This window comes from Egretta garzetta, unplaced genomic scaffold (assembly GCF_000687185.1).
Source record: "Egretta garzetta isolate BGI_Z169 unplaced genomic scaffold, ASM68718v1 scaffold321, whole genome shotgun sequence".
Classification (NCBI taxonomy): domain Eukaryota; kingdom Metazoa; phylum Chordata; class Aves; order Pelecaniformes; family Ardeidae; genus Egretta; species Egretta garzetta.
Genome location: NW_009258756.1, coordinates 946,021 through 965,284, shown reverse-complemented (window position 1 = coordinate 965,284; position 19,264 = coordinate 946,021). Strand labels below are relative to the sequence as shown.

Here is a 19,264-nt window from a genome sequence, read left to right as displayed (position 1 = left end):
AGCCAGGACACACTCAGGTATTTTAAAAATAAAGAGCGGAGTTTTCTGTCTTCCAGTCAAGCCCGTGCTCAGCCAAAAGGCTTATAAGTTATCTTCCAAGGTGTGAGTTGACTTTCTTGTCTTCTGTGCTCTCTCAGAAGTACTAACACTCTACGTTAAAGCAGTCAGAGCATATATAAAGTATACACCATGAGGGATTTGGTGGGTTAGGGCGAGAAAGAATAAGCTTTAAATCACAGCAAGGGAGACTCAGGTGAAGTGTGAGGGCCTGTTTTCCAGCAGTAGGGATGATGAAGTGGTGGAGTACCCGGCAACGATGTGGGACCTCGAACCTTGGACGTCCTTGATGACAGGTGATGAAAGCAGCCCCAAGAGACCTTTGCCTGCAGCTGATTCGCCTTCTGAACATGCCCCCCCCGCCCCATCACCTGTGGTACCACAGCTCCACAGCGGGAGCAGTCTTGCCCCTCTAATTTAAAATTAGATATATTCCTTCTGGGGACTGTGACAACAGAAGTTGCAAGAGATGCAGGAACCCTTTCTCTTTCAGACCTCAGCTGGGGTTATTTTACAGGACAACTTTGCGATCAAAAAGGGGGCAGAGCTAACCCATTTCTCTGCCAACTCCACCCTCCATAAGTAGATGCCAATCTTTCTTCGGACTTTGTCCCTGAATTAGAAAGGTAACCAGAAGGCATCAGATAAGAAACGGGACACATCAAAATAGTCAAACAAAACCTGAAGGACTTTGATAATAAACACACATGGAGTGAAGACACTTTCACATGGTTTCCTTACTTCAGCATGTAGGAAGATCTACAGCAAGAATTTCATTCAGGAGAACAAAATACATCATTGAGATCTTTAGAGCAATCTCTAGCCACTCTCTCTGGGGGTTTTTGGCCCACACGCAGACCACAGGCTCACAGAGGTGTCATTTTCTGGGCACCATACAAACACAGGGCAAGTGCGGGAATGCCCTGGGTGGTAATGTAATGCAAACAGAGATAAGGGAAGAACACCACCAGGGAACAAATGCAAATGGACTCTGATGTCCACAAAAATGCTGGCTTGCTTCCTAGAAAAGCTGTGGTAGCACCTGGACCAAAGAGGCCTCCTGGAGCAGAGGACAACGTAATGTTAGCCAAAATATGTTGGCTAAATAAATCAAATAAGAATTTCATCAACATGACTAAGCAAAAAACATGCAGAGAAGCACAATTAAAAGATTCAGTTTAAGACCAATGTATATTCACACCACTGTAAAAGGCCATTTAAACAAACTACACTTAAAACAGTTCAGCTGGTTTAGCTCGTTGGTTAATTTATACAGCGGTGTTGTGCCAGCACAGCAAGGCCTGCTCAGAGCACGGGAATCAACGCAACTACATCTCCTCACCAAAATATCTCTCCTGGCAAAAGTTGGATGGGAGATGCAGTGGTGCTGGTGGAAATGGGCTCTGCTGCCTTAGCCCGGGCTGCTCGGAGGTGGCACAGCTTTGCTGGCCAAATGGGTCCCCAGCACAGTGGCAGCAGCAGCAGGGCTGCTGCCCCATGTGAAAAACAGGCACCCACAGCCATTTACACCCGTTTCCTTCAACAGACTTAAGCTCACTCCTAAACCAGCCTGTAACTACGGCCTCCTCTGCATTCACTCCTAAACTGAATACAGCCAGTATGGGATCCACCCTTCCTCTCCATCTCTCTATCACATCCATGCATGCACAGACATACTAAAAATATATGCAATTCTGTGTTTGTTCAGCGTAATTTCTTGGGTTTCACTTTCCAGTTCTTCACGGCTGCTAGCTCTTCTTCAGCTTTAACTATGCCCTTTCACTCTGGTCAGTTCAGGAAGGGTAGAGTTTTCGCTTTCCCTCCAGCTAAGCAGATCACAGAATCACAGAATCCCAGGTTGGAAGGGGCCTCAGGGATGATCTGGTCCAACCTTTCTAGGCAAGAGCACAGTCTAGACAAGATGGCCCAGCACCCTGTCCAGCTGAGTCTTTAAAGTGTCCAGTGTGGCAGAGTCAACCACTTCCCTGGGGAGATGATTCCAGTGGTTGGCTGGTCTCATTGTGGAACATTTCCCTCTCACAGATGAACTGAATTTTCACACATTTCACACATAGCTACATTTGTAATTGTAGCACTAACACACGGAGGCTCACCTGGGAAGTCTTTCAGCTCCCAGTGGCAGAGAATAACTCTGCTTGGACGCATGAAATGCATCTTTTCTTTTTCTTGGAACACTTCTCTCTCCTACCACTTTGATGCCAGGCTGCTATCGCTACTCAAGCATGCAAATCTGAGCAAGCCACCAAAACAAGTGTTAAAATCCTCCCTGGGAATAAAAGTGCTGTTTGTATAAACTCTCGCATCCTTCTCCCACCTCCCAGCCAAAGGCTGCTCTAGCAGCTGGTAGGATGAGGCTCTCCTGGTGAGGTGGGAGCGGAAACATGACAGCTTATCGTTACGCACCGTCTTCAGTGTTTTGCTGAGTTAGGAAGGGACAGGACACCAAACACATTCCCAGGCTCCCTGCCAAACTGGGGCCCAAAGGGTAAGCAGAAAGTCATGCACAGGATGCAAAAGCATCTTTTAAAAAAAAAAACCTAAAAGGCACCAGATGGTCAATGAAATGATTCAGAATAGGGGAATGTGAATGAACATTTCAAGTTCTGTTTTAACACCTTATTAAACATGTAAGGATCTGCGTCGTAGGAGTGGGCTGCGTTCCGGGAGAGCCACGTCAGGTTGAGATTTTGCAAATAATCCATCCCCTCCAGAGTCAGTGGTGAAGCCACCACCTCAGTGCCCGAGCACCCCACTCCTTGCAGCACTACGGTTAGGCATAATCACCCCCATAATTTTTTTCCCCTGAATAAACTCACATCCAATACCATTAAAGAGTGAATTACCACAAGCAGGTTTTGTTCGCTTGCTTTTTAACTGCAGCCTCATACAACACAGCGTGCAAACCCTAACGAAAGGCATTTGTACGCCAGTGTGGGTCGACACCATGGTTTAACAGAGAGCAGCTTTGTAAAAAGGGGGTGGCCCGGCTTTGCTGGCAAAATGGGTCCCCAGCACAGTGGCAGCAGCAGCAGGGCTGCTGCCCCATGTGAAAAACAGGCACCCACAGCCATTTACACCCGTTTCCTTCAACAGACTTAAGCTCACTCCTAAACCAGCCTGTAACTACGGCCTCCTCTGCATTCACTCCTAAACTGAATACAGCCAGTATGGGATCCACCCTTCCTCTCCATCTCTCTATCACATCCATGCATGCACAGACATACTAAAAATATATGCAATTCTGTGTTTGTTCAGCGTAATTTCTTGGGTTTCACTTTCCAGTTCTTCACGGCTGCTAGCTCTTCTTCAGCTTTAACTATGCCCTTTCACTCTGGTCAGTTCAGGAAGGGTAGAGTTTTCGCTTTCCCTCCAGCTAAGCAGATCACAGAATCACAGAATCCCAGGTTGGAAGGGGCCTCAGGGATGATCTGGTCCAACCTTTCTAGGCAAGAGCACAGTCTAGACAAGATGGCCCAGCACCCTGTCCAGCTGAGTCTTTAAAGTGTCCAGTGTGGCAGAGTCAACCACTTCCCTGGGGAGATGATTCCAGTGGTTGGCTGGTCTCATTGTGGAACATTTCCCTCTCACAGATGAACTGAATTTTCACACATTTCACACATAGCTACATTTGTAATTGTAGCACTAACACACGGAGGCTCACCTGGGAAGTCTTTCAGCTCCCAGTGGCAGAGAATAACTCTGCTTGGACGCATGAAATGCATCTTTTCTTTTTCTTGGAACACTTCTCTCTCCTACCACTTTGATGCCAGGCTGCTATCGCTACTCAAGCATGCAAATCTGAGCAAGCCACCAAAACAAGTGTTAAAATCCTCCCTGGGAATAAAAGTGCTGTTTGTATAAACTCTCGCATCTTTCTCCCACCTCCCAGCCAAAGGCTGCTCTAGCAGCTGGTAGGATGAGGCTCTCCTGGTGAGGTGGGAGCGGAAACATGACAGCTTATCGTTACGCACCGTCTTCAGTGTTTTGCTGAGTTAGGAAGGGACAGGACACCAAACACATTCCCAGGCTCCCTGCCAAACTGGGGCCCAAAGGGTAAGCAGAAAGTCATGCACAGGATGCAAAAGCATCTTTTAAAAAAAAAAAACCTAAAAGGCACCAGATGGTCAATGAAATGATTCAGAATAGGGGAATGTGAATGAACATTTCAAGTTCTGTTTTAACACCTTATTAAACATGTAAGGATCTGCGTCGTAGGAGTGGGCTGCGTTCCGGGAGAGCCACGTCAGGTTGAGATTTTGCAAATAATCCATCCCCTCCAGAGTCAGTGGTGAAGCCACCACCTCAGTGCCCGAGCACCCCACTCCTTGCAGCACTACGGTTAGGCATAATCACCCCCATAATTTTTTTCCCCTGAATAAACTCACATCCAATACCATTAAAGAGTGAATTACCACAAGCAGGTTTTGTTCGCTTGCTTTTTAACTGCAGCCTCATACAACACAGCATGCAAACCCTAACGAAAGGCATTTGTACGCCAGTGTGGGTCGACACCATGGTTTAACAGAGAGCAGCTTTGTAAAAAGAGAACAAGGCTACTGCAGTGTGCTTTAGGGCTTTTACTTCCTATGGCCGGCTCCGGATCGCTGTTCCGCGTTAATGAACGACTGCTGTTCATTCACCCACCAGGGTGGTCTGGTGGGACGGGCCGTGGTGGGACAATTCAGAGGGGACACGCTGCATGCAAGTCCTTCCACTTACCTGACCGCTTTGCATGAACAACGCTGGCAAAATCATCCACACGTATCACAAAACTCGGGAAGTCATATGGCATCGTTTAGGTTTCACGCTGTTTGGTTCAAAGAGAGAGTGGGCAAGAAAAGGGCTCGGCTTCTCAGGGAAATGAGCTCTCTCATAGCCAAGAGGCAGCTGTAGCCGTTGCAAAAGCTGTGTCCCTTCGGCAGGGGATTCCAGAAGAGCTTTTGAGCTATCACGAGGCCTTCTCATCTGGTGGGACATGCAAGAAGCCACCCTCCCATACAAGCTAATGTTCCAGTGACTTTCATTCATCCTTGACAGTCTCTTAGCTACTTAATAGAAACACATTTCTAAAATTTGAACGCTGAAATGAAATTTCCAGTGTAAGAAATTTCCACGCTCCCATCCTTGCGTTTCTCTGCAGAGAAGCATGCATTTGTTCTTTCAGAGGTCACAAGCTAAAATCTGGGGAGCTGCTACGAGTGCCACAACACCCATGTAAGAGGAAGGAGCCTGGGTACAGTGAGGCTCAGCAGAGACTGCCTGGGGATCACTCTGCAAAACCAGATCCAGAAGACCTGGTTCAAGGGAAATCTGTTCCTCTTCACCTTTCTGGAAAGGAACCACAGTCTGTCAAGCTTTCCCCAGGCACAGTTTTCTACAAATTTAACCACCATATCACAAATGTTTTTGAGGAGGTGTGAAAATGGTGTATTAATTTCAGTCTGCTCTTAATTGATTTACCTAAGCTAAAATAACTCAAAAGTCAATTATTGAAAAAAAAAATAATAAAAGAATCCACCTTCATGCTGAAACAAGAGTCCAGGCTCTTGCACTAGTTTACTGTAAACCTGCTTAAACACACAGCTTTCATTAAAAGGGTGTAGCTCTTTTTTACGCCAGCCTGGAGAGACAGCCTTGCCTAGGAAAGGTGATGGGGACAGGGGGCTGAAGGCCAGCCCAAGGAAAACCCAGCCCTGTGGTTGCAGAGTATTTCTGGTGCTTTCCTTTTCTTCCCTGCTAGCTGTCCATCCCGCCTGGGAACCGCGCTGCCTGCCTACGCATGTGCGAGGAGCGAGCCGTGCGTCCAGCCCGTCCTTCGTGGCCTCAAGCTTCACTGGCCTCACGACAGCCTCCACCAGCCTCCTCTTACCTTTCTTCTCCCTCCCTTGAAAAAGCAAATAAAACCCCCAAGCCTCTTCAAAGCCAACTACCAAGCAGAAGCAAAGCAGAGACCCCAAACAGAAACACTGCCACAAACTAGATTATTTACAAGCTCAGGGAAAACAAATGCAAATACATATCCGGTGATTGCTCTACCCTTTTAGTTTCTATTTTCTTACCTTTTTGTTCTGGCATGGGAAAGAGCCAGCATGTGACTGTAAGGTCAGGGTATCTCTAGTTACGGCAGCATCTAAGTGTTGTTCTAGTAAAATGATACCATGTACAAGCCACACCATATAAAAAGCAAAGGAGGCACAGGGCATGGGATACAAAGCACTCCAGACACAGGGTATTCACGCCAGCCTTAAATGATGCTACCCCGGCTACAGGTCCTGCCCAAAAAGCAGGATGTTAGCCCATGCTAAATGCAGCATTGCCACGGCAAAACAATTTGGGACAGCCAGGAGAGGTAACCCCACCGCTGCGGCCACCAAGCTCATGCAACTGGGGTCCCTCCACCAGAGCTGGTCCCTCCCGCTGCATCGCAGAGGGCTGGCGTGCCTGACAGACCTTTAGTTTGGGCAGATAACGTGAACAGCACTATGCAGTGCTGCCGAAGCCAGCCATGGGGTAGGGGAAGAGTGAGTAGGATGTCATTACCCAAAAGTTTAGGAGGCGACTGGTCCCCCCGCCCTCTGCACAGCGTTCCTGCCAGTGCAACAAAAAAAGCAGCTGCTTCGGCTTTTGCAGGTGTCTGTACAAGATTTCCCATCCTAGGAGTGTCCCTTTCTCCTCTTTTCTGTTTGGTTTGAATCCTCAAACTACTGATTTTCACCTGGTTTCAAAGCAGCAACAATAAAAAAAAAAATCAGTGCACATTCATTAAATCTAGTGGAGATAGGTTCATAAACCTTTCACTAAGCTGGCCAGAGCTTCGGCTTTCTACCAGAGAGCCTGAAAACAACTTGTCTGCTTTCCCATTTCATTAGGAGGCTCTTGTACAGCTCTAGCACTGATATTGCAGTAAGGACCTTTTGAAGCTGCTGCTTGGCATGTGTTTTCTGTTTATTTTCTCATAAAAAAGAATCATATGCACTACATTTTCTAAAAGGCAACTGTACCGGCACTCAGCCACGGGGAAAAAAAACGTAAAAGCCCCTGATGCTTTCCGTTAGCAGTAAATTCAGACAGCTTTTTTTTTTTTTTTACAAAAGGGACTGACCTTTTATTTAATCAACGTTTTTAAGGAATGAAATCTGGGGAAGTTTATTAGTCTACGGTGGCAAATACATTCTCTGAGCAACAAACGGGCCTCTGATCACTTTTACTTACATCCAGACATTTCAGAAGTGGTTGTTTTCCAGTTTCCACTTTGTGGAGGGCTAATCACGGTTTATACACTAGATCCTGCTTCCATTAAAATTAGCAACCAAATCCCCACCAATATCACTAGGAGGAAGAGTGCCCAAAATGGTGTGCTCCTATGAAAAATCTCAGCTTTTTTCACAGACATGGCCATATTAGACTCTCCTTGGCCCCACTAATCCCATTTCCATAGCATCATCATAGTAACAAAGTGCAAGAGTTTACCAAAACCCCTCAGAAAATCCCAGTTTGCCTTTTTTTTTTCTTAAATTCAAGTTTCTAATTATGTTTGCACAAAAGACCATAAGACGTTGCATAGAGGTAACCACCAAATTCATCAAATCCCATCTGCATTCCTAGAAGTGATGGGAAGCACTTTACAGCAACTTTTTCCCAGGAGAAACACTTGAATTGCTGCAAGTTCCCAGCCCCGGGGAAGGTCTGGCTGGTGAGAAGCAGGAAGAGCCCCAGCAGCCACAGGGATTATGGCGCTGGAGGAGGACATGAAGGAAAAAATTTAATTCCTTGTTGTGACAGATTTCAGCAAAGGCTTGAACTTCTGTCTCCTACCTCGCACCCTGGTGCCCGCCCCTCATGATTAATTGCCATTTGTTTTCTCATTTCTCTTCTCACTTTCTAGATCTTTAACATTGGTCAAGAGGGGAGCAGCCCCAGCCAGCAAGCTCACAGAGGCCAGGGCTTCAGGTCTACCTCCAGGTCCACCTGAGCTGTGATTTGAAACCAGTGGCCCCTTCACCTCCCTCCCCACCAGACAAGGCTTTATCTCCTGAAATCTCCCCTCCTCGGGTTTCTTCCCACCATCATTTATAAAACTCTCCTTTTGCTTTGATGAGGAATGAAAACCAGACATGCCAATCCCCACTGTTTCCTGAGGAAAGCTTCCATTGCCATTTCCTGCCAAGCCCAACTGCTGCCGTATTAACACGTATGTATTTCAGGGGCACAGACTGCCTCGACAACAGTGGAAGCTTAGACAGGAATTGCGGAGCGAGGGCACACCTTGCAACACAACAGGGATCTAGATAAGGAAAAAATTGGGACTATCAATATTTGTACAAATGTGTTTCTGTAGTATATATGATGATTTCTGCAAAACAAAGGGTATTTCCAAAAATGAAATTGTCCGGAAGGGAACAAGAAATGCAGAAAGTGAACAAAGGAGAAGGAGACAAAATAAAGAGATTTCTAAAAGAAAGGGAACTTTACAAATACAATGATGGGGCAGGCTATAGTGAATCTAAATACCAGCCTGCAATAGGCTCAGTGTAACAGGATCCCTGAACACAGCCCAGCTCGGAGGGAGGTTTCAGCTCCGCTTTCCAGGCCTATCTCTTCGACCTTGTCTCTGTCATATAAACGAACTGAAAAGAACATATGTTTTTAAGTTTGTTTCTAAAATAACCAGACTGAAGCAGAAAGACTGCGCTGCCCACGCTAGTCTCCCCCCACCTTCCTCAGGGGAAAGAGCAGAGGAAAACCATGCATGTTAGTCACATCAGATGAAGTGCTACGGCAGCGAGGATTTATACAAAACAGAGCTGAAAAAAAAGCCTGTCAGGTCCCAGATGCGGGCGAACAACGAGCTGCGAGACCAGGCGGCGATGGCGTGCCAAGGCTCGCCCGCCCCCAGCCTTGCTGGGCTCCCCAAGGCACGCGTCAGCCCCGCGAGCGTGCAGGAGACCACCAGGCGCGGTGCAGGGACGTGTCCACCTTCTGCAACGTGCAGAGCTGAGGATGGGCACCGAGAGCATCCTGTAAATGGGCTGGGCAGGAGGGGCAAGGTATTGCTGCCCCAACCTTTTCTGTCCTTTCACAGACAGAGGTAGATGACGTCCAAGGGATTCTAGGTACCAAGGAGAGGCTTTTGTCCTTCAGAGGATGCTACAGCAGCCCGAGAGGTGCCCTGACAGGCTAAGCAAGGATCCTGGAGTTTTAATCACAGTAACAACTGAAAAAGAATTTAGAAGTAGAGAGGTATGTTTCAATCTGGCAAGGAACAAGCATAAGCAGGGAATGAAGAGGGGATTAAATCGACTGCTTCCTGGAGAGAGAGGAGGCAGTTAAAAGAGCATGCATGCTTTTCATTTTGATTGATCCCAACAAAAGTAATTTCTCTTTCAAAATCAAAATGTGAAGGAAAATGTCACAACAAAGTTATCTAGTCTATTCCTTACCTTATCTTATTCCACACTGAATGGACGCCGTAACCTCAGGGGTACTTACTTATTTCCAAGTTTATATCCCAAGGCATAGGTTTGCACTTTATGAAGAGAAGGAGAGCACAGGGCTCTGGCAGCCTTCAACCTTTTATTGCCGGTCTGTCTCTTGGCCTGCACTGCAAGAAACCAAAGGCAAATCCTATGCCCAGCATCAATGATTCCCTGTAGTTCCTCCGCATGTGTCTCATATTGATGCACGCACATCGTTACCTACGAAAGCCAACTGTGACTGCATCTACTTCCACTTGTCTCCTTTCTACGCTAAAGACTGAGACCTGCAGAGCCTTTTCCTTTACAGGGCTCCTTGTTCCTTGAAAACCCAAGCTGAATGCTCTCCATGGAAAAAAAAAGGATGTTTTACACCCACGTCTACGATAAGCAGAACAATATACCTGAAACTGCAGCTTGGTTTTTCACAAAAGCAAATTTTCATGAAATTCAGCCATAAGGACTATCTAAGAATTATTACTACGCTCACGAAAGGATTTTCTCATTTCTCAGTTGGAGACTTGATAGTTTTCAGGAAGGCCCGTCTGAAAGAGACATCATCAAATTGGTAGGAGAACCCAAACCCACCTGTCTAAAATGTCACTTACTGAGACTACAAGTAAGATTTAAAATACTTCTGCAAGTAAAGGAAGCTAGGAAAAATGATTTTCCACTTTGAAGCATTCTATTTGTTGTCTGCCCGCAACAGTACCCTGCATAACCAGTGGAACTGCTCTTGCAGTGTAGGGTCAGCATCAGCAGAGCATACGTAGCTATTTTTTTGGAAATGATTAAAAATTTCAGGATCTAGCACTTCAAAGGTGCTTTGACAGCAATGGAAAAAATACACTTTGCAAAATTTTAGAAAGCTCAAATTGGCAATGTCTCTTTCATTGGTTTTAAAACATTTAGTAAAAGTTTTATAGTACGATCCTCCCCTAGGGCCACCATTAACCCCTTATAGCTGTGAGAGATACCAAGTAACCTACGGAAGCTGGAAGAGAACATTTTGTCCTTTGTTTCCCACCTGTTACTGTTTACTAAACTAATTACAGAAGATTTAATAAATCATCTCTGAAAAAGAAGTTTCTGCGAGCTCCCCTTTCTTGTTACGGCAGGCAGCCCCATGACTTACTCTGGGTTCTAGACTCAGCTCTGCCCCGACTGTTTTTCCAATCTTATGCAGACAAGGAATTGTTCATCTGCCTCCATTTCCTAATCCTAAATTGGATCACTACCATTTGATTTGCAGAGATGCTGAACGGCGCCTCGGAGAGAGGAGGTTTAAGACCACGTTGCCTCATTGCACAAGATGACATGAGGCATGGCAAAGCAGTAGGGTAGGGCGGGCCTTTCATAAAAGGCAGCTATTTGGGCATAAGCTTGAATAAACCTGACAATGAAGTTCAAATGGGCAAGGTGGTATGGAAGACAAGCGATAGGCTGGTAGAGCTTGGCAGACTATGATAAGCCCGTTTCACAATACGTCGGGAGATTTCCCAATCTGCTAATGTACATGTGAACATCAAAAATTCAGTGGCAATGTGGGAAAAGAAAAGCCGATGATGAAAAAAGAAATTTTTTACCTCTGCTGCAAAGCAGACAAAAAGAATGGCCATTGCAAACTGAGAGGGTACTGCGAGGAAAAAAAAATACCTTACAGTCAGTGTGCAGCACCCTGGTATTAAATGTGGTATAAAGAGTCAAACGCAGCTGTAAGTCCCGCCAGCCCCAATAAAACCCCTGTTCATAAAGCAGAGACACTCAAGTGGGACTTTGCATCCTTTAGCAGTGTCGCTCTGCCCCCCCCACCGCTGCCCTCCTCCCTGGCTGCCAAGATGTTCCCCTTCCCGCATGCCAGCTCCAGGAAAAGGACTAACTCATGCAAAGACGGAGCTTATCTGACCTTTTAAAGCACTCTGGCACACTTCGAAAAGCATGCAGGTAGGCTAAAATGCATCAGTGGGATGCTTTAAAGCCTGATCTTCGAAATTCCCTGTTCCTGCATACAGAGAGAGTTGCCCACTCACAGGCGGCACCAGCAAAACCCACAATTCTTTTTTTAATGCATCCACAGGAAATACCTGCAAGCAAAGAGACCAGCAGGCTGTTAGACTTTACCTGCAGGGCTCTCTTTACAAGCTGAGAGTTTCCTCCTCCTCCTCACGTTGGCTCTGGTACTCAGATGTACTTCAAAGGAAGAGCCTCCCTGGTAGGGACCCGAAGCTGGAAGTACTGAGACCAGTGGGGACTGGCCACTTTGGGACCCTCCTCTCCAAGCCTGGGTTGCTTTCACCCTTTTAAAGAGTACAAGGTAGCTGAAAGAATCTGCAAGCGCCTGTTCCCTGCTATTTTATCTCAAGACCATTTGCTAGGAGGTGTGCTGTGGAAAAAATGCTGTGCATTTCACACGCTGTCCTGACTGCAAGAAGGCGCTGGCACAGCCCTGTTGCAATTAGTCAGACGTGTTTGCTTCTTGCTGGAGGCAAGGAAAGAAACAACGTGCCAGCGAGGCTCTTAAAGCAGGTAACACAGAAAGCAGCTGCTTCTCCAGCCCGAGGAAGCAAAACGATTGCCCACCAGAGCCGAACTGAGGCGACGTCCTGTACGGCCCTGAGGTGGACCCGAGGGAGCCGTGTGAGGTCATGCGTCAGGTAAACACAGGAGATGGCTGGAAGAGGGGTGGTGTACTGAGGTGAGGTGAGCTTGGCCAAGCTCTGTATTAAAGGAGACAAGAGAAACCTCACGTTTTTGGAACATGCTGAGATCTGGTGATGCTTCTTACTCTGTCCCAAGAGCCTGATTTGAAGTAAGGGACTCCCTCGGGGGCATGGCCTTGATAGTGAGTCGCTTGCACTGAACCAGGAGGAAAAACAATAAAAAAAACAATCAACCAAGGAAAGAAACACCGGGCCAGCGAGGCTCTTAAAGCAGGTAACACAGAAAGCAGCTGCTTCTCCAGCCCGAGGAAGCAAAACGATTGCCCACCAGAGCCGAACTGAGGCGACGTCCTGTACGGCCCTGAGGTGGACCCGAGGGAGCCATGTGAGGTCATGCGTCAGGTAAACACAGGAGATGGCTGGAAGAGGGGTGGTGTACTGAGGTGAGGTGAGCTTGGCCAAGCTCTGTATTAAAGGAGACAAGAGAAACCTCACGTTTTTGGAACATGCTGAGATCTGGTGATGCTTCTTACTCTGTCCCAAGAGCCTGATTTGAAGTAAGGGACTCCCTCGGGGGCATGGCCTTGATAGTGAGTCGCTTGCACTGAACCAGGAGGAAAAACAATAAAAAAAACAATCAACCCTCAAACCCCCAAAACACCTGAGTCGCACAACACAGAAGGTATGAACACCTTCCCGTGGGAAGGACTCCAGAGGGAGCCACTGCGGCTCCTCCATCCCCCTTGCCTCTGTGAGTGGGAGGGGCTGTGAGCGTGCGGCCCCAACGCACGGGGTGTTCTCCATCGGGCATCAGGCAAGTGGCCTACTGGAAATCATCAAGATGGGGCTTCGGTTTGCAGGGTGCCAGAGGGAAGGGCTTTATATCGGACGGGGTCAAACGGCAGGCCAGACTAAATGAGGTGAGATACGAGGACACTTACTCAGGGCCAAAGGTTGATGCCTCCCCACATGACAAGGGTCGGTATCTGAGGAATCCGGAGGCCACTATGCAGCCACTGACCTTCGCCCGGGGATGTGAGTGGCAGCGCTGCCCAGCTCCGGGGCTGCGCCTGTGCCACCGCAGCGACCGTCTAGAGCAGAGGCTGAGATGCTGTTGCTAGAAGCAAATGATAACATCGGTAAAAATGGGGAAAAATGAGCCAGCTTCTGGCTTGATTCCTCGCAAGCCCTGCTAACACCGAACTCGAGCATGAGGACACTGCCTATGTAAATGACACCGGTGAAGGACCAGAGGATTACCTTCCCAAACGATTAGGAGGATTACCTTTTCAAACAGAGCATCTTCTTTCTCTCTCCTGACAGCTCCTGGTCCTCCAAAGGAGCTCCTGATCCTCCACGGGGCTTTTCAGCCCATCAGTAGCACTCCCTGGAGGCTAACAGAGCGCCTCGGCACCTGAAATGGACCCCAAAGGGAAAAAGGGCCAATTTTAGGGCCGTACTGCTAGTGCTAGCTGCTCTTCTGTTATGCCATAGGAAACACAGTGGTGGTGCATGAACAGCCCAGCTGATTTTGGCTCTTGCCTTGTGAGTTTTCGCCTCTTCTCCTCTCCCTCAGCTGCGGAGAGAGTAAGCTCTCCTGCATGGCTGCTACCTCTGGTACAGCACCCGCCACGGACGCATTTGGCTACTACACTCCAAACAAAAGGGGGGGTTGAACTGCTGACTGTAGTTAAACAGCTACAACCCGCTGTTTGTACAACCACGAGCCCTGGCGGAACGCCCTACGGCAGGCGCCCCACCGTTTCGCCGCAAGGGCGGCGGCCGCCCGCCTTCCAGGTGACACCGCGGCTCCAGGCAGCACAGGGACAGGGACAGACCAGGACGGCCATCGCTGGGATGGCCATCGCTGGGGAAGCCCCCACGCCTCGCGGCAGTGTGAGCGCAGCTCCACAGCCGCCGGAAGCGGCGGGAGGAAAATCCGGAGCAGCTGCTGGCGTTCCTCCTGTACCCTAGGAGCGATCAAAGCCCAGCAGTGGCCTGACTTTTCCAGTGTTACTAGGAGCAATGGAACAGCGTCAAGGATACCTAGGAATTTCCCTTTTATCGCAGCTGTAGCCACAGAGCATTTATACAAAGCAGAAGGGGTAAGTGACCCAGCCGTCAAGTATTTTCCTAATTCTCTCTGCAGGCATAAGTGGTAGGCACATTTTCTCCCTGTCCTCATGCTCTCCTTAAGGATCCAGCAGAAATGCTGTACCAGTGCTGGGAAAATGGGGCCAGAGGAGCTCTTTGGAGGTCAGGTACTGCTTTTTCTGGGTCTTGCAGTGAAGAGTTTCACTAAAAGTACATGTATTTTATACTCTCATTACTACCAAGCTATAAGTCAGAGAAAATTTGAAAGGAAACTTTGGGCCTTCAAAGAAGGACTTACCAAGAACAAGCCCTTAGCAGACATAAAAATTATTTAAACGAACAAGAGCACATCACTTAAGTGTTTCGTTGTGTGCAAAGTAGTTTACATGCACCAGTGGGAGCTAGGGGAAAAGTGCTTGCATAGAAACTGCTAAGAAGGTCTGTTCTATTGCGCTTCCCAACAAAGCCCGGGCTGTTATCCCGGCTGCGACCAGCCTCATTGTGCAACAAACACCATCAAAGGGGGAAAATCACGCACGCTTGCATGCGAGAAACCCCACAGTCACTAAAGAAGGGAATCAGGCAGGCGGTATCGGGTGCCACTCATCTCACCATGTGTCCTTGAGAGCTACACCATGACAGGCATGATGGTAATTGGGATCTGAGAATAAAGAGTAAGAAGATGCTACAGGGTTTGGGGGTTTGGGGTTTTTTTTCCCAGAAAAGAAGGGTTCTCCTGTTCAGTTGATACCATTTGTTTCAACACGGAAAAAAAAGTAGCAAGAAGAAAAAGAAACTTACTTGATTTATTGTCCCCCTACAAAACACTAAGCAGACCTTATTTCTTAGAGTTAAAAAGTGAAACTGGAAGTATGTATTAGTTTGTCATATTTAATGGTAAAAAAGGAAAAGAAATATTAGTCACGACACATGCTACCAAAATCTCAAAGCCAAATAGTTGAAAATAGGTATTATAAATAGATATTCCACATGCGCGATGGACACATGCTAGTTTATGGGTGTTATTAAAGGACTAGGCTGAAAATATGCAGACTTTAAGACCGTGTTTTAAGAAATTTTAACTAAAAACACATGCAGAGCATGCATTCTAGCAGATAATTACACATAGAGTGGAGCGCAGCTCATACAGAACGTAGAAACAGCGTAGCAACAGGCACTTTTCATCTAATTGGGAAATACATCTATTATAAAAGTAACTTCCTATTTTCCCTTTTGAAAAAGCTGATTTTTAGGCACTACAGGTCACCTACCTCTAGAAGCTCACTAATCTAATCTACAATGTGTAAACACACCCAGATTTACAAGATCCAGGAGAACACTATTTTTAACATCTTCCCTCGTCCAAAACAACAGCTTGCTTAAAAAAAACAAAGGGAAAAAGGGGCAGGGGCGGGGGGGCAACCCACAAATCTCAGAGAAAACATGAAACCTAGAAGAGGACAAGGCCAGTCCCTCCCGATCAACAACTCCTTCTCATTCCCATCTTTTATCTTCCAAGAACCAGGGAGGCTATATTTAAAGGCCTCACATGTTTTCTCCTGTTCCCAGGATACCCAGCAATTTGAGATAAAATGAGTAAAAGGGTCACCTCTTTACTTTAAATGATCGCTGACAAGGTTTGTTCAGGTAAGGAGGCCGTTACGTACTTTCTTTACCTGAGATTTCTGCAGTGTTTTCACAGTAAGAAACCTCAGATGCCTGACGTACTTTTCCTGTAAAAACTTACATCTGATTATTCTTTATATTTTTTAATCTGTTTGTGTGTATACGGGGGGGGGACGGACACATTTAAGTGTAAGACGCTGCTTTTCAAAACCCTGCTTTTTACTCATCCAAGGTGACTAACGTAGCTCTCAAACTCAGTGCCATCGATCCAGGAATGGTGAACCTACCTCAGCTGCTTTGGAAGGTGGCTTCGTGTACCTTACAAGCTTTGCTAGAGACGGCGAACTTGTGTCGACGGGATGGTAATTCTCATTACTTGCTAGTAAGGCCAGGCTGAAACCTCATTGTTTTTGTTTCCTAGAGAAAGAACTGAGATCACATCTGCATTTTATAAAAGCTCCTGAATAGTTGCTGATCAACAACAACCAGCAGCCAAATCTTTGCTTCTAGAAACTTGCATTGTTTTGCACTTGGAGTTTGCTAGATACTGTGTCCTCATAAAAAGTCTGGTTAAGTCATTTAAAGCTCTGAAACCAGGAGCCGTACTCCCCTGAACAGCTAGCAAAAATTGTTACTGACAAGAATTATATGCAACAGGCTCTGGGCTGCGTTATTCGGCTTCCTTTGTTCTTTGCAGGATATTCATCGTCAGCTCAAAACCCGCTCGTATTCCTAGCTTCTATGAAATAAGGCTATTTCCAGTTAGTAACTCAGATGTAAATGGAAAAAAAAATAATAATACATTTTCCTATCTGTTTTCTGGGGTTTAATATAAAGTCTGCAAAGGCATTAAAACCGTAGGGTAGGGAGCTAGAGCTGCTGTGGGAATTAAAAAGTCGCATGTGTGAAAAACGTTTGCGCTATTTGCTGTCAGTTAAGGCACGGGGGTGGGGGGGGAGGACTTGTAAAACCCTCTGCCTCTCTTCAATTTCTCCAACAAGCACATTGGCTGAATTTTATAAGGACCGGTCTAGCAGTGAATCCAGAAGAGAGGCGACTTTTGCCTGTTACCCCACGGCTGCCTGTCACCCCGACCCTGCTGAGCCCGGAGTTGTTCTCCTGCCCAAGCTCCCTTTTTTTTTTTCCCTGTGAATTACGGCAAGCCCGTCAATCCTTCTTTCCCAGTTGTCATTGAGGGCTATCGTGTATCAGCCTAGCGTACTCCTGCCAGAGGGGCTCTTCACACTTGCCCACTTGCCCGGGACAGGCACCGCAGGCACAGTCCTGCTTTGCTTAGCTCGGGATCACGCGCAGCTCAGGGCATGCATTGCTCTGATGCCAGAGCACATGAGCAAGCTGGATGTGCTCCGAGTCTGAAGGAAATGAGCAAGCTGTGCCGTAAAACCCCCCTCAAGCTGCTGGATCGATCCCTGCAAGATGCTGGATTGGGAGGAATTATGGAAAAGTGGGTTCTGGGGTGGATTTGGAGCATGGGAGCTCAAGGGTAGGAATCAGTCGCTTGGCAGCAGGACCTTTTCATGGGATACCAGTACAGGACTGGCGATGGGAAAGTCTCTGAATGCCCTCTGCCACATCAGCCCCTTCTCTACTCACCCCATTTCCATCTCTCTCCATGCTTCTGCTCCTCCAGAAAGGAAATACTGCAGAACGAGGGCTATAGCTCAGCGATGCGGCAGCCTGTTCCACACGCTGGCATCAACTTGTCCTCCTACAAACACACAGAGCGTGCTTAGGCATGGTTGGCATGGAGAGAGGAAATAAAAGCTTCTCCTGCAGCAAGAAAGCGGTGGCCAGTTACATGGGAACAACAGGGAGGCATGGAGGAGGTCACTGGGTTCCCTTCCTCCACGTTCTGTGTAAATACCTGCACCATGGGTACCCACAGCTTACACCACCACGCGGACGGGGTCTAGCAGGTCCAGGCTGCCCACGGTAACTACAGCCAGGCTGTAGTTCACACCAGCTTACCCCCCTCAGAGGAGAACCCAGTCACCTTACAGCTGGTTCTTTGAATTGAGTTGTCCAGGTAAAGCACAGGCTGCCAGGAAAGCCTCAGCTGTGCTCAGCCCAGCTCCCAAGGAGCATTTCACACCACTGCATGCCACCTTTGTCCTGCAGGGTGCCCTGGCTTTCTAGGAATTTCTGGGCAGGGATCAAGTGGGTTTGCACTTAGTCAGGAGCTGCTTGGCACGTTCCTACCAGTAAAAGTGGCATTTTTTCCATTTTCACTGGAGACACTTGCAGGCTAAAAGGGTCTCTCGTAGGGTGTTCTCCAGGTAGGTCCCCAGCCTTAACAGCCACTAACCCTTTCCCCAAATGCAAACTAGCTGATTTGAAGAACCCTATAAAGATAACTTGTCACGATGGATCCATTAACCCCTCTTGGAATTGCATAACCTGCTAAACTATTACCAGGCACAGAAAGCTGAGAGGGGTATCGGAGGAGATAAAATAATCTGCCAGGCAAAAGCCATTGTTATGGCTGAGGAATAATGTTCTCTGAGGGCTTAATTTCACCTTGATCTAGGAAGACATGCAAGACCATAGACTTAAAATCAAATGGGGAGAACTGGGCATAGGCAGAGTTGCAGGACACGGAGTAGCAGGCCCAGGACAGGATACATCCCTGCAGAGTGGTGGAAAGGCATAGCCCTGAGTGTCCCGTGAGGGTCAGGAAGGGCAGTAAGAGCCATGGGCTGAATTTCGTAAAGGGCATTGTCCCCTTCTGGGATATCAGTGATAGGAAATACATATATTTTTTTCCACAGCAGAGCGGAATCAGACTGTGAGGAACTTGAGCCCATTCCCTGTAATTTGGGACTCATGCTGAGGCAGAGGAACTATTCGCCAGCCTCCTGTCTGGGATTTTCTTCATTCCTTCCTTGCCCCTACAGCAGTGGTTTCCAACCTGTGGCCTGTAGCCTTTGGAAAGGAGAGGTGGAAACTGTCCCCGGAGGACACAAAGCATCCTTGCTAAGCCTGAATTTGGGCTTTAACCCCTTAAAAGGGCTTTAATCCCTTAAAAAAAGGTCTTTGTACCCTATTCGCCAGCCTCCTGTCTGGGATTTTCTTCATTCCTTCCTTGCCCCTACAGCAGTGGTTTCCAACCTGTGGCCTGTAGCCTTTGGAAAGGAGAGGTGGAAACTGTCCCCGGAGGACACAAAGCATCCTTGCTAAGCCTGAATTTGGGCTTTAACCCCTTAAAAGGGCTTTAATCCCTTAAAAAAAGGTCTTTGTACCTCAAAGGGGAGAACGCCCCAGAGGTGCCACCCCGAAGCCCGGGAAGCCTCTACCCTACTGCTTGGGGGGGAC

General features: G+C 47.5%; 1 protein-coding gene across 1 annotated transcript in view; it reads left to right on the top strand.

The window, feature by feature from the left end:
- Positions 1-14,442: 14,442 nt before the first annotated feature.
- Positions 14,443-19,264, top strand: part of AKR1D1 (aldo-keto reductase family 1 member D1) — a 41,091-nt gene continuing 36,269 nt past the window's right edge. The window contains exon 1 of the mRNA XM_009649235.2: positions 14,443-14,472. Coding sequence (XP_009647530.2) covers positions 14,443-14,472 — 30 coding nt within the window. The remainder of the gene's footprint in view (positions 14,473-19,264) is intronic.